Source organism: Hermetia illucens, chromosome 2 (genome assembly GCF_905115235.1).
Source record: "Hermetia illucens chromosome 2, iHerIll2.2.curated.20191125, whole genome shotgun sequence".
Classification (NCBI taxonomy): domain Eukaryota; kingdom Metazoa; phylum Arthropoda; class Insecta; order Diptera; family Stratiomyidae; genus Hermetia; species Hermetia illucens.
In genome coordinates this window covers 153,886,732-153,903,848 of record NC_051850.1, presented here as the reverse complement: position 1 = coordinate 153,903,848, position 17,117 = coordinate 153,886,732, and the positions used below count along the sequence as shown (strand labels likewise).

The window sequence follows — 17,117 nt, the reverse complement described above, 5'->3', positions numbered from 1 at the left end:
TTTCTACATGTAGTCACATTTTTCCACTTGTTAATTAGTAACTGAACAGTTCCATCTACTTTTATAGTTGTAGCAGGTCCACCTATCCTTTGTGCGCTTCATGCTCCCTTCGCTGAGGGTCAGATACAGATAAGGAGAGTCGAACCAAGAAGAAATATTGCTATTAAATCATTTGCCGACGTACTTAAATTAAGCCCTCCCCACAGATTTCATGCTTCAAATAATCCCCTCTTTAGTGTTACAAATTAAGATGTAAACAAACATCATTTGAATTTTATTCTAATTGAATTTTCGGCTTTAAATTCCAACCCCCTGAACTTCATTTACTGTATTTCTTGGCTGACCTTACCCTCTTTTCAAAATTTATGGATCTTCTCACTCATCAATCTCGCAAACAGATCGCGATCCTTTCCCTCCTATACGTATTCTCGTAAAGATAGGGTTTTAAACTACATTTACATTAATATAAATAACCATATCATTTTCTCCGGCTTCAGCTTTGGGCTGGATTTTTTTCTTACTTCATAACCATTCAAGTGCGCCTAGTCATTTTTCATCATGTCTCCTTCTTCAACTTTGCGTGAAGATCTGAGTTTGTGATGTGTATTTATGACGCTTGCTTGGAAGATCTTCCCATGTATCTGATGTATCTGTTGGTAGTGTAATGTATCTTTTTCAGGTTTCTCTCTCGGTTCGTTTTTGTTGGTGCACGGAGTAGTCATATTTTTATTCTTTTCATCTCGTCAAATCGTCAACGACAGCAACAAACCTCAATTTCTATCTTGTAATACATCTACTGGTTCTACTACCAAATCTCTCTGAATGTCTTTCTAGCTCTCCCGGTTGTTCGGTTTCGTTTATGCGGCGCTCGGTGTAGGATTTTTTTTTTGTAATATATTCTGAATAATTTTCAAGTTTTTAAGTTCTTGGCGCCTACTTGACCCATCCAAATTGAAGACTGATGTCATAAATTAATGCTAACACATATCATACCTTCGCCTTTGATGGTGGCTATCATGCAGACTGGACGGAATGACTGTGGACTGGACAACGTGGTTTGTGGGTTTTGTAAGCATTTGGGTGTATGTATGTTTACTTAAATTAAATTTAGTTGATCCTGTACATGATTCCTGGTAGATCTTCGATTCTTGCAGTTTGTGAAAGACGGTTTTTGTATGGATAACCTGATTTTTGTGTGAAATCGATCTTTTCTTAAAATAATGAAAATATTTGAAAATGTTGGAGGATCTTTGAAAATGAAATTCCAACTATTTTAATTTAAAAATTCAAGATGAAAATATGCATATTTAATCAATGAACGCCCCAAACAATTCACGGCGAACTCATAAATTTGTATTAAGTCGAAAAGGTTAGCTTCTGGTATTTAAAACGGATTTTCCTCATCTTTTGAAACGTTCATCAACAGCTATTCTCTCCAAAATATCTCCAGACAACACGCGTCTAAACTTTTTCCCAAACGCCAATTGAAGGTCAGTTGCATTCTAGACTCTTTAACATGTCAAAGATGCAAAAAATACGGTCCATGCAAAGCTTGAAATTACATCTTAAATCATGTTAAAAATTCAAAAAGATATTGTCCCAAATATGACGGAAACATCAAAAGCATCTTTTTATAATACAATAATTCTTTCTTTCTGACAATTTTCGGCGCATCACCATCTTATCCCCATCAAGTTTTCAACAGTCTATTTTAATACATCGTTTTCATTTCTTCAGATTCAAATCCAAAGTTAATAATGATCTTTGCGGTCCGCGGGTCTAATCGATAACATTCATTATCATTTCTATTCTAATAATATGTTCCCAAAAAGTGTGAAGACACACTTGCTTGCTGCCGAAATACAATATTAAGCGGTATCAAACTATTCCAAACAATAAAAATCGTATTGGAATCTAAAATTTCTGTTCATTTCAAGATGGTGTGGACGTTTTTTTTTTGTATCTTACGTTTTCTCTTGAATTATTTGACGTGATGAGCGGGCAGGCCGTTTTCCCAAAAAAGATTCTTTCTGTCCGATAAATTAGCTTGATATTCACCGTTTTTAAAGTATTTTCATGTAAATTTGGTGAAGATGAGGTGGTGATTAGCAAATGATGAGGTTTGATTTTTAACCCTTTTTATTGATTAGGATTTGGAATTTTCATAGAGGAGATATTATTTTGAAGGCTTATATTTCTTATAAAATCTACTTTCAATTTTGCTTGGCAAAGAATCCGTTTAATTGGAAGCGAAATTCTTCGGAATAATGATTTTCCTCTAAAAGTATGAACAGCACTTCGGGAACCATTTGTTCCATTCTTTAGTATGGGAAGGGAATAAATAGTTCCCGAAATACCCTTAATGAAGAATTTTAGCCAATAATAAAAAAAATTCTTCTAATGCAATATAGGAAAGCTACAATTTGTTCCCGAAATCCTGTTTATGACATAATTCAGCGAAAATCTATAGTTGAAAACAGGATCATCGTTTACTGTTTTACATTTAAAAGTGCACCCAACAAACACTCCAGATTTTAATTTTTGGATTACCTTTAGCAAACTTCTCATATCATTGTGAAAGATACTCCAGTTAACCGTTCGAGAGAGGCCAAATTAAATGTGTAAATCAAAGAAAATTCTGATCTAATTCGTTCATTGTTCAAATTGATAAAGAAGGATCCTTGCTTTCGGAGGTGAATTTCATATGATTTGCCTAGCGCAAATGACATCAATCCAAGACCTGAATTTAGTGAAAAGACGGGAAACGGTGATTGTAAGCGGTAACGACGCTCTTCCGACTAACCGGCTCTCTCATTCTATCATCCCCTACTTCCTCTAGGTGATGCTTACTGGGTGTATGCTTAGTTGCCTAACTAGCTTTAACTAGCTATAACCTCATTCTAGTCGTGAATTCGCCCCGAGAGGGTCCCCTTTTCTAACTGCTAAGGCCGGCTCCAAAATTTCATCTGTTTTTAAATTTGTCAACACCTATACGTGATATGTTCCAACTCTTGTAGTTTGTTGGTTATAACTTTGCCCGCATTACTCAATATCTATATCATAACTCAAATCGATTTGCCATTTTCAAATCTATTTATAAGCTCTATTCTGGTATCTGCATAAGCCTTCTGATGGTTCTCTCCTGTTTGTCATGTGTTTCTTTCGCTTCTATTCACATTTCCATCATTCGGATATCGGTTAGTTGAGAAGAGTCTGAAGGTCGCCAGAGGGTTAATCTATTGTGCGAAGCTCGCTATTAAAGGATAAGAAGCGGCTTTTTTACCAGCAATTGCAAATCACACGTAGTTCATAGCGTAAAAAAGACGATTCTCCCCTTTTTAGCTACAATTTATTGTAGTTGTTCCCTTCCGTGTTTAACGCGGAAACAACTAATTCCCGAATTACTGGCTACCAAATTACTCCCAAGAAGTTTAATTTGGCAATTCTATCTCTCAGCCATATTCGCTGAAGAAGTGTGGAACTTTCTTCAATGCCAATCATGAAGACAACATGCTGCATCACGGCAGAGGCGTAGTGAACGTACCTGTCAGAAATTATTTTTCTGAGCAACCTTAGTCGTAGGAAAACCTCATTGATCAAAGTCGAAGCACACTCGTCTGCAGTAGTCAATTCAGTGCGAACAGCTCAGCCTACTTGATGTATATATCTTCAAGGATGGAAACCCAGTTCTTTTAATTTGATTCAGAATGGCCCAAACAAATCCAACGAGATCTCAAAGCGATGATTATACAACAGTACCTGTAACAATTCTAAAGGCATTTGGTTGCTTCCCTTATATCTTTGATATTCTGGACATGAGCGATTATCTGCGAATCCTTAATGTAGCCATGAACTTCTTCAAAATCCATATCACCGCCAGGATCTCCATCATTAGTACCTCCACCTTCAAGCTGCTGCTGCCACATTGTATGACAAATAGTTTGGTTTTATCCAACTGGCAAAGGCCAGGTAACTCTTCAGAAACTGATTCACCTCTCTGTCCTGCAGAACACTATATGACCGAAAAGAGCTGCTGATGTTTTTTTGTTACGATTATAATGATTCATAAACACGACGTGAGTATGAACGTTATCCAGCGGCATGCCGTCGGTTTAGAGCTTAGATTTGTAGGCCATATATGATTCAAATCTACGTCGCTTTTATGAATCATAATCACAGCAAGCGAACACTAGCAACCACTTTCGACTAAGCTGGTCTGTGGGGCAGAGGTGAGGCAGTATTTAAAGAGTTACGTTTGCCCATGAGAAGAAATCGTCTGTAAATTTTGAATTAGGCCTTAAGATGTTCTCCAGAACTAGTTGATGGCACGATCACGTTTTTTGTTGAAGATGCTGGGAATCCTGAGTCCGCACCCACTTAGTGACGGACCGGACCACTTGGGAAGTAACTTACTTCCTCGTTTGTAGTCCACGGACTCCTCTTTTTTCAGTTAAACCCAAGTTTTCAAAAAAAGAACAAAAAGTTGACTGATGGTGTCATCAAGGGCAGAGGCAACTCATCAGACGCTGCCTCACCTCTGTCCTGGGAGCGACGTGACCGAAAGTAACGACCGATGGTAATTGTTCCACCTACATATAATCGCAAATACTTAATGGGTACGAATTATATACGGGTAACGCGTGCGAATCTCTGGCAGCTATGGCATTCAGGTGTTGGTAATTTACACAGAGGCGGCACTGTGATATTTTTTTAAAAGGAATACCACTGATGTCCACAGCTTCTACCAAGAAACTTATAAAACTTTACTCACAAAACATTTTTCGTTGCGGAATGCATCAGGTACGGTGGTAAGATTAAAGGAGAGTGGTCACTTTCCTTTGGCCAGACCGTTTTTCTACTGGATATAATTCGCACCCATGAAATTTTTGGAGATTAATGAAAGGGAGCGAACTACATTTGTTAACCACTTCGGTCACGCTGCTCCCAGGCAAAGGCCGCGTCTGATGAGTTTCCCTCTGCCCTGGACGAAATCGTATTCGTCGGTAAAAAAGACGTATGAATGTTTTTTAATAAGAGATGAGTGCATATGATTCACCGTAACGTATGGCTTTTTTCCTATGAGCATGCTCTAGAGACCCATCATGAATTTATTTTCACCTCCGATCAGAGTCCCTTCACAGGGATTCCTTACTTTGCTACCCAGCAAACTTGACTTAAACGCACCTCGTCAAAGGCTGCTCGTCCATTGGTTGATCGGCATTCTGTTCTCCTCTAACATTTTAGTGGTTGCAGCGATGATAATAATTAAATTGCACCCGGGCAACGTGAACTATCTTAAAACTGATTCAGATCGTTTTGCTGGTTCGTTGAAATGTCACCTACGATTGGACAAAAGCTAAAAACAACAAACTGCTCTTCCTCGGATTTTTTCTAATCACGCCCAAGTAATTGCTGACTTGGGCGTAAAAGATCAAGTATGTTCTCCACTTCGTCAAAATAACATTCACATATTCTCCATTTATCTTGGTTGACACAAAGTTGCCCTCAGGCGCTCTCATTTGATTTGGCCAACGCTCCTTTTGTTTAAAACCTCCATTTCCTTCGTACAATCTGGACTTCGTCCTACACAAATAAATAATTAAAATAATAATTAAATTATTTTTTTTTTGTAAGGAAAACAAAGCTAATTTTTAATTTGTCTATTAAAATTAATATAATAAAAAGCCACTGATGCTATTATCTCTGTGAGCTTGTTCGGGGACATATAAGGAATCAAAATTCATGTAGTTGGTCCTAACTACAGAAGAAGTTAAGGACACGTTTTTTAATGTGAGTGTGCTATCTTCTTGAGAAAAACTAGAAAATGAAAGGAGATCAACTGCCTGACGCATTACAGCAAAGTATCTACCGTGCCGATATCTTCAGATATTTACAATAAAATTTCAGAGGGTTAAATTCCATCTCAAAATTCGATATTCATATAGTAAGCAGTTAGTTAGTAATGTAGTAGCACCTAACTGCCTTTCAGATTCAAATTTGAAATGATAATGATGAATAGAGCAAAAAAAACTTGAAACACTCTTCTGCCACTACACATTTGATTATCAGATTTCAATCAGAACTGAAGAAGTTTTTTAAGTTCATCCAAGTCGTTTCGATTTTTCTTAATTCCTTTGTAAGCTGCCGCCGTCTGTTCATTATCACTGGGAGTCGTAATTTTTTTATTTCGCTCAGTCTCTTCTTCTGGAATCTTATCAAACGCATTTCGCTATTATTCTTATATTGGATTTATTGTTATTTTAATGTCGCCGTGTTTCCAGTTTTGGTCTGATTTTCTGTAAATTTTTTTTTTTCGATTTAAGGCCAAAGCTTGGCGATTGTTAAGAAACGCGGGCCTTTCTTCTCATTCATCATGTCAATGGGGTTTATTTATCTTCTCTCTAGGCGTTATTTTAAAAATTTAGTGTTTTGTTTTCCATTCTTTTTTATTTCGCTTCTGAGGTGAAAGATTAATAGAATTTACATATGAAGATAGAACGCCGCCAGTTTAAGATTTTTTATTGTTTATTGATAATAGCGACAACCTACTGTTACTTTTAGTAGCTGAGGCCGCCATAATCTTCGAATCTTTTTTGAATTTCTCGCTTCCTTTTCTATTCTAGATAATTTCATACAAAAATCTAAATTCATTTAGATTTGAATCAACGAGTCTCATTGTTTAAAAGAACATTTTATGGAGAATTTTTCGTAATTAGTATAATTTGTGAGACTCCAGCTTTGAGTTGAATCAATTATTTGTGTTCAATCAATCGACGGAGCTCATTTACGACTTCTTAATATTTTCTTCTAAGAATTGCATAAATATGTTATTAACAAATGCAAACGAATCGGTTTCGCACATTGAAAATAATAATTATTGCTCAAAAATGTAAATTAACAGCTAATTAAAAGTAACTATTGAAGAATTCTTTTTTGTGCAGATTCTTGTTTTTGTTTCCTCCTCCCTGCTGTGAACTTATTAAGATTTAATTGTCTTTTTTGTTTATCCGCTGAATGAAATAAACTCAGAACAAGATGATTTAATTAGTTTTGTTACATTCACGTCTGCATCACGCCATGTTTTATATTTTATTATTGTGATGTGTTTTTGTTGCTGAATAATATAAGTCTGTCACTCCTTCATGGTAGAATTACCATTTGGGTGTCTGCAATTTAGGGGTCTGAATTTTGAGGGGTTCAATTTATGGTTTTGTTTTCTCCAACTATTTATATTTTCAACGGCTGGTGCTCTGAGAGTATTCAACAAATAAACAAATTATATAAAAAAAACATATTCAGGGATGTTCACAGTTCACTATCCTTCTGCCATTAAAGTCCTTTCCTTCCTCCAAATTCTGAGCCATTATCAACATACAATATTTATCTAAACATATCCCGGCCAACTGTTGCAGAATGCATCCATCGAAAATAGAAAAAAAAATTGTTGATGCACCCTCATCCCTCTAAATTGTATGTTTGTTCTCTCTTCTATAAAGAAAACAAATATCAAACAAAAATGACCATTAGGAGATGAAAAATATGTTCCATAACATCAAGCATCCAAAATTCTCTGTTTCCAGTTATAGAGACAACACTAACTGATCACAATTTGACGGGATGGTTAATAACTATAATAAACATAAGTCAAAATGGATGAAAAATCGTTTCGGCCTTCTTTTTTTTTCTCCTCTGACCAAGATATCTTCAATGCCTTTTGCTTGTTCCTATCCTGTTTTGGTTGCTTTTCTCCGTTGGCTTGTTAGTAAAAGTGATGTTGCAAACAAACGGGCATATCTAGGCACTAGATGCGCTTGAGCCACTTGTCATGTGCATACTTTTTTAAGGAAGACTTGTGAACAGTAAAGGCGCTCGATCGGAACCCTGCGGTATTCCATGTTTTAATGATCTTTTGTCTTTTAGTCAGCATGAGGTAGTGGCGCCAGCGGCTAGTACTGGTTTTTGACCGACTGACTATTCCTCTTGTGTTGTTCTTTCCCTTTGGACTTGAGCAATTTATATCGACATCGGATTTCGGACCGTCTTTCTCTCATTCATTTTTGTATAAAAAATAACACAACATGGTATTTTGAGTGAAAAAATTGGCTGAATTTGTCCTAATATATATACAGAATGTTTCTTTATTCCTTTTCCTGGATAAGTTGTCCTCTTTGAGATTGAGGTTGAGAAAGGTGCCGAATTATGTGTGACGAATGATGTAATTTTTCAGGTCGACATTACGTGTTTTTGTGTAATACAACAACCAGTAGTTGACGAGATTTACTAGGCGATAACAGCCTTGGGCTCTTATGTAGGCCAAAATTTATGGCCTTAGGATGAAAAAAATAAGTACCTTTTCTTGCTTTGAAGCTAAACAGATCCAGATGTCTCACATTTCAAGAGCGGTCAACACCGTGTAAACAAACAAAATTTTCGAAAATATATCCCAATTTCTTTAAAATATTTTTAGCTCTGTAAAGATATTCGTTCCACCCAGAATGCGAACGTATTTTCATGAAACATCCTTACAACAGCTAAAGCAAATATAAACATTTTTTTTCATTGATTGAACCCACACTTTTCACATTTATTCCTGAAAATTGTAATACACCAAAACTAACATTTAAACTTTCTCTCCATTTTCTTTCAGACGTATGTTCCCTTCAATGCGATTATCGGTCTCAGGATTGGAGGACGATGCCAACTATTGTGTCCTTTTGGAAATGGTACCCATTGGTGATTGTCGATACAAATTTTCCGGATCACAATGGGTTCCAGCCGGTGGTGCTGAACCACAAAGCCCGCAACGTATGTATTTGCATCCGGATAGTCCAGCCCAAGGATCACATTGGCAAGCGCAACCAATTCTATTCAACAAAGTGAAACTGACAAATAATACATTGGACAATAATGGACATGTAAGTATTAATGCTCACAAGCAAATGAAATGTTTATTTAAGAAATATATATCTGTTTGAAGATCGTGTGGGATACTGTGCTTAGTGTCAATCAAAAAATTTGGTAGCTCTACTTTCTGGTAATATCAATTATAGGCGGTTAATTGAGTAACAAAAGTTTTTTGGGGGATTAAGGGAAATGAAAGACCCAGAAGATAGGTTTCAGTAGTTCGTCTCATTGTGAGCCCTTTTGTGAAGGGATTTTAATTTTTTTCATTGAAGGGCATTGTCTGCATTAAGTGTTGTCCTTTGTCGACACTTACAATCGGATGTGCCTCTTTATTATTGCATATCTAGGTAATGCCGCCTAACGAAATTTTACAGTGCCATGGTACATACAATCACATCCAATATGCACAAATTTCCAGATCATTTGATTTGTTGAAGCAATTTTAGGGTTTAGTGAACATTTTGAATGTGATGTTCAGCGTTTTCCAAAGATATATATTTTAAGGTTTTGTGTAGAGATACCAGTGTGTGGAGTTTTTACCTGCTGAAATCACCTCCTACTCTCTAGTTTCCTTGTGAAATCACACTAAGGTACAAGGTCTGTTAAAAAAACACACTGACTGACACCATCAGACGTCTCTTTCAAAGTATTCACCTTCCCAATGAACACACTTATATCAGCTACTGGGAGACAAGGATCAAGGTCAGTGAGCAGAGCAGTGGGAAAGAACAATGATTGAGTGTTTGACCAAAGACTTACGAGTTCTCCCGACCGCCACCCCTACACATTTCTGGCATCTTTGGCCCCCAGACATTTTATAACTTTAATGTAGTAAGTTTAGTTCACTGTAGAGCCTTGGGAGGGATTCAGATAGTAATAAACTCCTTTAGCTTCGAAGAAAAATATCATCTTGACAATGGATCGTACTTGATCATCTTTTTTTGGGTCTTGGAGACGTTTCACCCGCCTTCATTTGAATGTCATAATCCTATAACTAAAATTTATCACTTGTTATGATGCTCGATAAAAGGTTATCATCTTCTTCTGAAAGGTCAAGCCAACCCTAGACATAACAAAAACCAACTTATATGCTCGACTCTCGATGTGTGAATCTCCAGTTGACGTGAAATCACATCCTGGAAGCTCATCATCTGCAACCCCTTAAAACGGTCATGCCACTTGGATCATGCCGTGCGCTTCATCACCATGAGCTGTGTTGAGCATAGTAAGTGTTTCAATTGCAGGTTTTCCAAATGGAGTCCAACTGAATAAACCTCATATCACATCATAAAGTGGTACCTCTCCTTTCCATTAGTTTGCACACAGTCTCCTTCTCCTCATGCATTTTTCTCTCTTCATTTTATATTCAAGAAAAAGACTGTGTTTTAATTTCACTGTCGTCACACTTATGCCGAGCAGGTAGTGAGCTTCCAATATAATAGTAGCGCTAGCTTATTCAATCTGGCTTCCTCCTTCCGCTCGCAGCGATCGCAAACGCGCATTCCTCTCGATTTTTGTGAGATGGATTCGGTCATCGAGTTAATAACATCCCAAACCTTCAATTTCAATTTGCCCTCTGCTTTCGTTCATAAATCTGATCATTTGACCAACCAGGTGGACTGCCTAGTTCAAACCTTCAGAGATATTCACGGTATTCTTCACATTCCATGAGGACCTGAGGAAAGCATGTTACAATTGATCTTTATATACTTTCCCTGCAACCATCTCTTGATGGCAGGGATCATTCTATACATCCATTTATCCTTTCCTGAGCGGTTCAAACACTTTTGCCTTCCATCTACCGATCTCTTCCTTTCTGCCCCCATTTGCATAGTTATCAAACGGTCTCATTCCCAAGATGAAAAATTTTACATTATTCGGAACAGTCCTAAAAACAAAATGTATCCACAGACCTTTCCTCTTGGGAACTGCGCTCAGCTCGCATGTTCCATCCACCCGTTCGGTGGGGCTTCTGACCTCAGCAACATGAAAGATCCCATCTAGTAGTTCACAAAGCAGGTATTAAGTAGTTTTGAAGTTGTTCAAAGAGGAGCGAAACGGGAGCATCGTTCCCCTGGTGTAATCAGTCTTGGGCATGACATTAGGAGGCAGAATACCACTATACAACGATCAGCATTCAGACAGATTTGAATGCTCGTACATTTAAATTGGAAGACCAAGAAGGAGCTGCATAATTTGCTACAGATCCATCGTTTGATTTTGTAAGTCACCAGTATGGATGCACTTGAAAGCAAATGATCCCAATCACAATTTTTGGGACTCGAATCTTTAACTGCGGAAGCCATAAGGAACTGTCGAAATCCTTTGAGACAGTATCGAGAGGTTTAGTATTGAGTACTCAGCGACTGTCGTGACAGTTTCCTTGATTTCTTGAGCTTTTAACGTTTTTAATGACTGAGGCAACTTTAAGAGGAGTCAATTAAAGAAGCTGTCGGTTTGAAAACCTTTCTGGATAATAGTTGGTGAGAGCTCTAACAGTGGACAACAGTATATTGATCCCATGATTGATCCTTTGTGATTATTGTGACGTTCAGTAGTCCACTCCATTTAGATTTTCTATGCTCGGCTCCTTGTTTATCGGTATTCCAGTTCTAGCATATAATTCTTGGATCTCCAAGGTAGGTTCTATGCTTTTCGTCTGATATTCTGAGGTAGAAGGAGAAAATTGAACGGATCTTGGAAATTGGTCCTGCCGGAGTTGGTTTTGCAACCGATTTTAGTAAAACTTGCCTAAAGCTAGTTCCAACAGCTCCCATTTCAGTAGGGTGGGCAAGTCTAGGAATGCTGGAATAGTATAGTTTCAAAGCTGTTACTCTCAGTTTTAATATAGTTGATGCAAAGCGGTGTGAAATGGAGTGGTTACTAAGCATCAGTAATGAAGCCAGCACTACCAACTGATATGTCAGGAAAGCTCGTACATTTACCGGCAATACGAACTGCAATGTTGGTCTTCAGCGAGGAAGGTCAAATGTTTCAAATTGATTAGCAATCAAGACACCTCTGACCCATGGTGGCCGTTGTCCTCGCGAAGTGCAAAGTGACGCTGACTAGTCACAAATAATTCCAAAATTGAGCTTGTGGGTCTGTAATCAGGTTGGCTTAAGATGATCTCATCAGTCGTAGCAATTGGAATTCACCGAGATGGTGTTCGGATGAGGGTTTTGTTGTATACGCAGAAGAACCATGCACCAGCGTTGCTTTCAATCTCGCTACGTGTAATAAGAATTAAGAGCGGTTGCGTCGCAATATATTGCTCATAATTCACATGAAAAAGGATAGTGGGATATTTTTCTGCTCATAGTAATTGTCAAATTACTCCTTCGGTCCCAATTCGCCATTTTCAATAAAAGGAAGAGATTGAAGAAAATTTCGGTCCTCGGTTAAACATTTTTATTGAGATTACGCAGATACTGTATTTCCAGCACAGACTATTTTTTGTGTACCAAATTTTCTGTGATAGACGATTCAATATTTTTACCATACAGATTAAATTTGGTGCGCGGTTTGCTACCAAATAATATCTTCAACTCTTTGAAATGAACTATCTGTCCATGTAAGTTCTATCCCCTGAAACTCTGATTTCACCCCATCCATGATCTAAACTCATATTGACAAAATATTAAGAAAACCGGGGATCCTTCCATTATAAAACAATATCAAAGTAAAGCAAAATCATTAACAAATTTTTCTTTTTCTTCTATTTCCAGGTTGTCCTAACGAGTATGCATAAATATCAGCCCCGAATTCACATAATCCGCACATCAGACCCTACACAAATCCCATGGGCGCCACAACAGGCCTTCGTATTTCCTGAAACAGAATTTGTAGCCGTCACCGCCTATCAGGTATGTACTCGTATCAACTCACTATCTTGCACATATGCTTTAAAGTCACTCTTAAGTGTTAATGGGAAGCTAAACCTACAAAAAAAAAATTCCAAAACAAGATCCTAGGCGTCATAACCGAGAAATCATTTCCAAAATTTCTATCCCAAAAAAAAAAATTGAAATATCTCAAGATCTAGACAAACTCGTGTTGAAAGCGAAAAATCAATATTCGTCCTAAAAGCCTCTCACTTAAAACATTTTGCCTATGCCTGTCTGGAAATTGTTGTAGAAACTCAAGTCCAGGTTCCGAATAATATTTCCGACAACAACTTAAGTAGACTTGCGCGAAATGACCGTGTCTGGTTTGTGTTTAAAAACAAAAGATCCTTCTATGACCCTTGAAAGTGAGTGGTTGTCCCAATCCGCCTACGTCCGACAGGGATTGTTCGCTTGAGATAGACGGGTCATGTCGTTAGTCATGGCTTGTCGGGAATTTTGAAAAGTTAATTAAGATTTAATGCTAATTACTGGCGCCTAGTTCGTTTCATATATCATTGGCTCTTGACTGGTCTCTAATCAACTATTTTGTCCCTTTTTGTTGCAGAATGATCGGATTACGAAATTGAAGATCGATAACAATCCGTTCGCGAAAGGTTTCCGCGAAACTGGACAATCAAGATGCAAACGAAAAATGACATCATCCGAGGGAGGCTCAAGCGGCGAAGGTTCGTCACAATCAGAAATCTCCGAATCACCGACCAAAAATTCTGAATCATTGGACGACTCCAACTACGATCTTGATAACAACAATCATGCCGCGAGTGTTAAACGTATGCGATCGACCGGGTCAGCGTGCTCAGTATCTTCGATGGACGACAGCGTGCATTCCATGAGCGGAAGTTCAAGTGGCGCGAGCTCCCCAGCGAATACCAATGACGACCCCCGAATCCAACACCCAGCTGCATTGCCCGTCGCCAGGAATGACCTTATTCTGCAGCAATTCCATCAAAATATGCAGTCCCTCATTCAACCCTCGCTGGTCGACCTAGCCTGCTCGTACTTCGGACGGCAACCTTACTACCCAAGCCATCATATGCCCGGCTACTATTCACCTCAAATTGCAGAAGCGCAGCCTTGCAATGGATCACCAGTTCCGGCAGATGTTGCACCGATAATGTCACCACCATTAATTCCGAATAACAATAACAACATTAGCAACAACACTACCAGCTACAAAGAAATTTCCTCGCCGAAAGTTCCAAGGAAAACCAGCTTCACAATATCAGCGATATTAGGAAGCGATCACTAAAGATTAAGTGTTGCAATCGAAAGTGCTAATTCAGTTTCATTTCCTCATCGGTAAATGGTATTTGGAATATCAAGTGCAATTATTCTACTTCGGAATGGCGAAGTGCATTTTCACCGACTTACCTTATTTATAACACAAATCATTGTACATACAAGCATGAAAATCAAAATCGGGAAAAGTTTCTTTACTGTTATTCAGGGCTGTGGTAATTTTCAAAGAAGACTGCATTTCATTTCAAATAAAAATAAAATAAAATAAAATCATTTTTTCCTATGGAACAATGTAAATTTGTAGATTTTATTATGAGCATGAAAACCATTATTTTACTAAGAATAAAAATGAAAAAAAAACAATAAATTCTCTTTTAATTTGTATGTATAGAATGCTGCAAGTAAATTTCCTCCTTTAGTTATGAATTAGTTCTAATCTAGATAGATAAGTTATATTAAATATTTAGTTGTTTGGCGAAATATTGTATTTAAAAATAAAACCCCATTGAATTGAAAACGTGCATTTTCTCTCACTCCAACCGTCTTTCACCTATTCCGCAGGAAATGCAATTTTCTTTTCCACAATCAACGCTGGAAAATATCTACTAAAAACCGAAATTTCAAGGACAACATCTCATCGGCCAACCGCCATGGCTGCTCACCTGTTACAAATAAACCATCTGAAATCGGTTAATTATCACCGAAAACTTCCATTTCGTCTGAGAAATTAACTATGATATTTCAAGATTCCTGCGTTGGCGTATGCTTTATAAAAACACAAAAACTAATAACACTTAATTTTTGCATTTTTGACAACATCATAAACACACTTTGGACCATTGTAAAATATGCAAATGGGAATGTCTAAAGAGACAGTAATGGAGTCAGTAATCTTGAAAAATGCTACCACGGAACGTATACACGAAAATCAAATTATAGATATGTAGGTGATATTCTGGAAATAAAAATAGAGGGCTTAGCGGAATTTATGTCTGCCTGTTGACTTTTGTATTAATGAGATTTGCTAAGATATATTGAAAAATTCGGTTGTTATCTATGTTCATTTGAAAGACCTTTGCGGCAGAGGTGAGGAGAGAAGCCAGGATTTAAATCTTATTAACGTTTTAATTTTCAACACCTATATATAAAAGCAACAGTTTGTATAACTGTTTTGTAATGATATGTGCATACTAAATGGAGTTTGGAAAGATTCTGGGTTTGGCAAGGACATTCAAATAGATTGAAGATTGATTTGTTGGAGTTCCGATTGAGAAGGGCCCTTAAAGCGAGATTTTAGGGCCTATTTTGGGATTTAGTTATTTTTTTACTGGATTGAATTGAAAGAAATCACAGAATTCGGTGGATGTTGTCGTAGTAAAGAATCCGAAAGCTCTTTGGCCACAGACCTTTTCGTTGATGGCGAATTGCTTCGTACGATCGTTCCATAATACTCTTTGTTCACTACCTAATCTTCCGGAAATGCACAACACCGCGGCTCCAATAATGACTGATTTGGTAGAGGAGTACCTAGTGAATGCAGAATTGGGTTCATTTTTAATGCAAAATTCAAAACAAATTCGTTATTGCCAATTCAATTCCATTTTTAACGTGTTGTGGAAAACAATACGAAGCCACAAGGGAGCCTCGGACTGGATTAACAGAGCAACGACAAACCCGGCAACGAAAACGGAACCATTTGCGCATTTTCTCATGGAACATGCGCGCATGCAGCTAGCGGATACCCTGATGTGACAACATTGCAGGAGATGCGTTACACAGGGACCGGTTTCCCGGAGAAGAGCCACTATACCATATATTATAGTGGCCTTCCAGTAAACCGTGTGCTCGGTGAAGGTTTCTTAGTCAGCCAAAAAATGAAACCTGCTGTAATCAGCTCTGAAAACATAAACGAACGACTATGCACTCTGTGCTTGTGAGGCAAATTTATAAAGGCTGCAGAGTCGGAGAAGGATTCATTCTACGAGGCAGTAGAACGAACCCTCGAAGGCTGTCCCGGGTATGATATCAAAATCATACTTGGTGATTTCAACAGCCAAGTAAGGATGGAGCCCATATTCAGGCGATACGTTGGCTTTCATAGCTTACATAAAGATACCAACGACAGCGAACTGCGGATTATTCAATTAGCAGTGTCACACGAAATTGTTGTTGAAAATACCTGGTTTACGCAGAAAGTGGTTCATAAGCAGGTCGTGGATGCCGCAATAACCGCAGACAGCAGAGATCCTGGAGATGAAGCATCAGCGTTACCATTGACATTGCCACCAAGATACTTGGCCCCAGCCACAAGAAAAGTCAGAACGCTGGTTTGCCGATTAATGAAAAGCTAGCAACCGAACGAAAAATGCTGCATACTGAGTAATGTTTCATTCTCAAAGAACGCAGGCACGTGCACAGACTTATCACGAACTGCGTCGAACGGAGAAGCGACTTCACAGACTGAAAAAGGAAGCCTGGGAGAACCAACAAATCTGTGAGCTAAAAAAGTACAGGGAGACACTGCACCAGGCGGGGAGGGGGTTAGGGTCAGTAGGATGAAGCCTTATACACCTTGATGGTCATCCTGCCAAAACCAGGAGGGAAATCTGATTTCCGAGATAATAGGCATATTGTAGCGATTGTGCTGAATATTTTGATAAAAAGCTGAATAACCACAACATCGGCGGGTTGGAGGTCCCGCCAACTGAAGACAACGGACAAATGCTGCCACCACCAAGTATAGAAGAAACAGTCCGTGCAATTCATCGGCTTAAAAATCATATGTTGCAGGAGTCGACGAAATTAGAGGCGAATTGGTTAAATATGGAGGCCACTAATTACACCAAGCGGCTTACCAAATAGTGCCCAAAGTGTGGGACAGTAAATTAATGCTTGACGGAGGAATTACCTACTCCATACATAAACACGTTGGGAAAGTAGACGCTTCTGGTATAAAAGGTTTTGTGTTTTCCTATGTGAGGAACGATGAGTGCATGACACTTCAGCGTGCACACACAAAATTTCATTGCCCTCTATTTTTTAAAAAGCGATTTAAATAAATCATTT

The 17,117-nt window shown here is 38.1% G+C and overlaps 1 protein-coding gene across 1 annotated transcript in view; it reads left to right on the top strand.

Annotated features, from left to right (window-relative positions):
* Nucleotides 1-14,411, top strand: part of LOC119648900 (T-box-containing protein TBX6L) — a 29,172-nt gene extending 14,761 nt beyond the window's left edge. Inside the window, exons 3-5 of the mRNA XM_038050804.1 lie at nucleotides 8,648-8,915; nucleotides 12,633-12,770; nucleotides 13,357-14,411. Of these exons, the coding sequence (XP_037906732.1) occupies nucleotides 8,648-8,915; nucleotides 12,633-12,770; nucleotides 13,357-14,061 (1,111 nt within the window). The 3' untranslated portion in view covers nucleotides 14,062-14,411. The remainder of the gene's footprint in view (nucleotides 1-8,647; nucleotides 8,916-12,632; nucleotides 12,771-13,356) is intronic.
* Nucleotides 14,412-17,117: the final 2,706 nt, after the last annotated feature.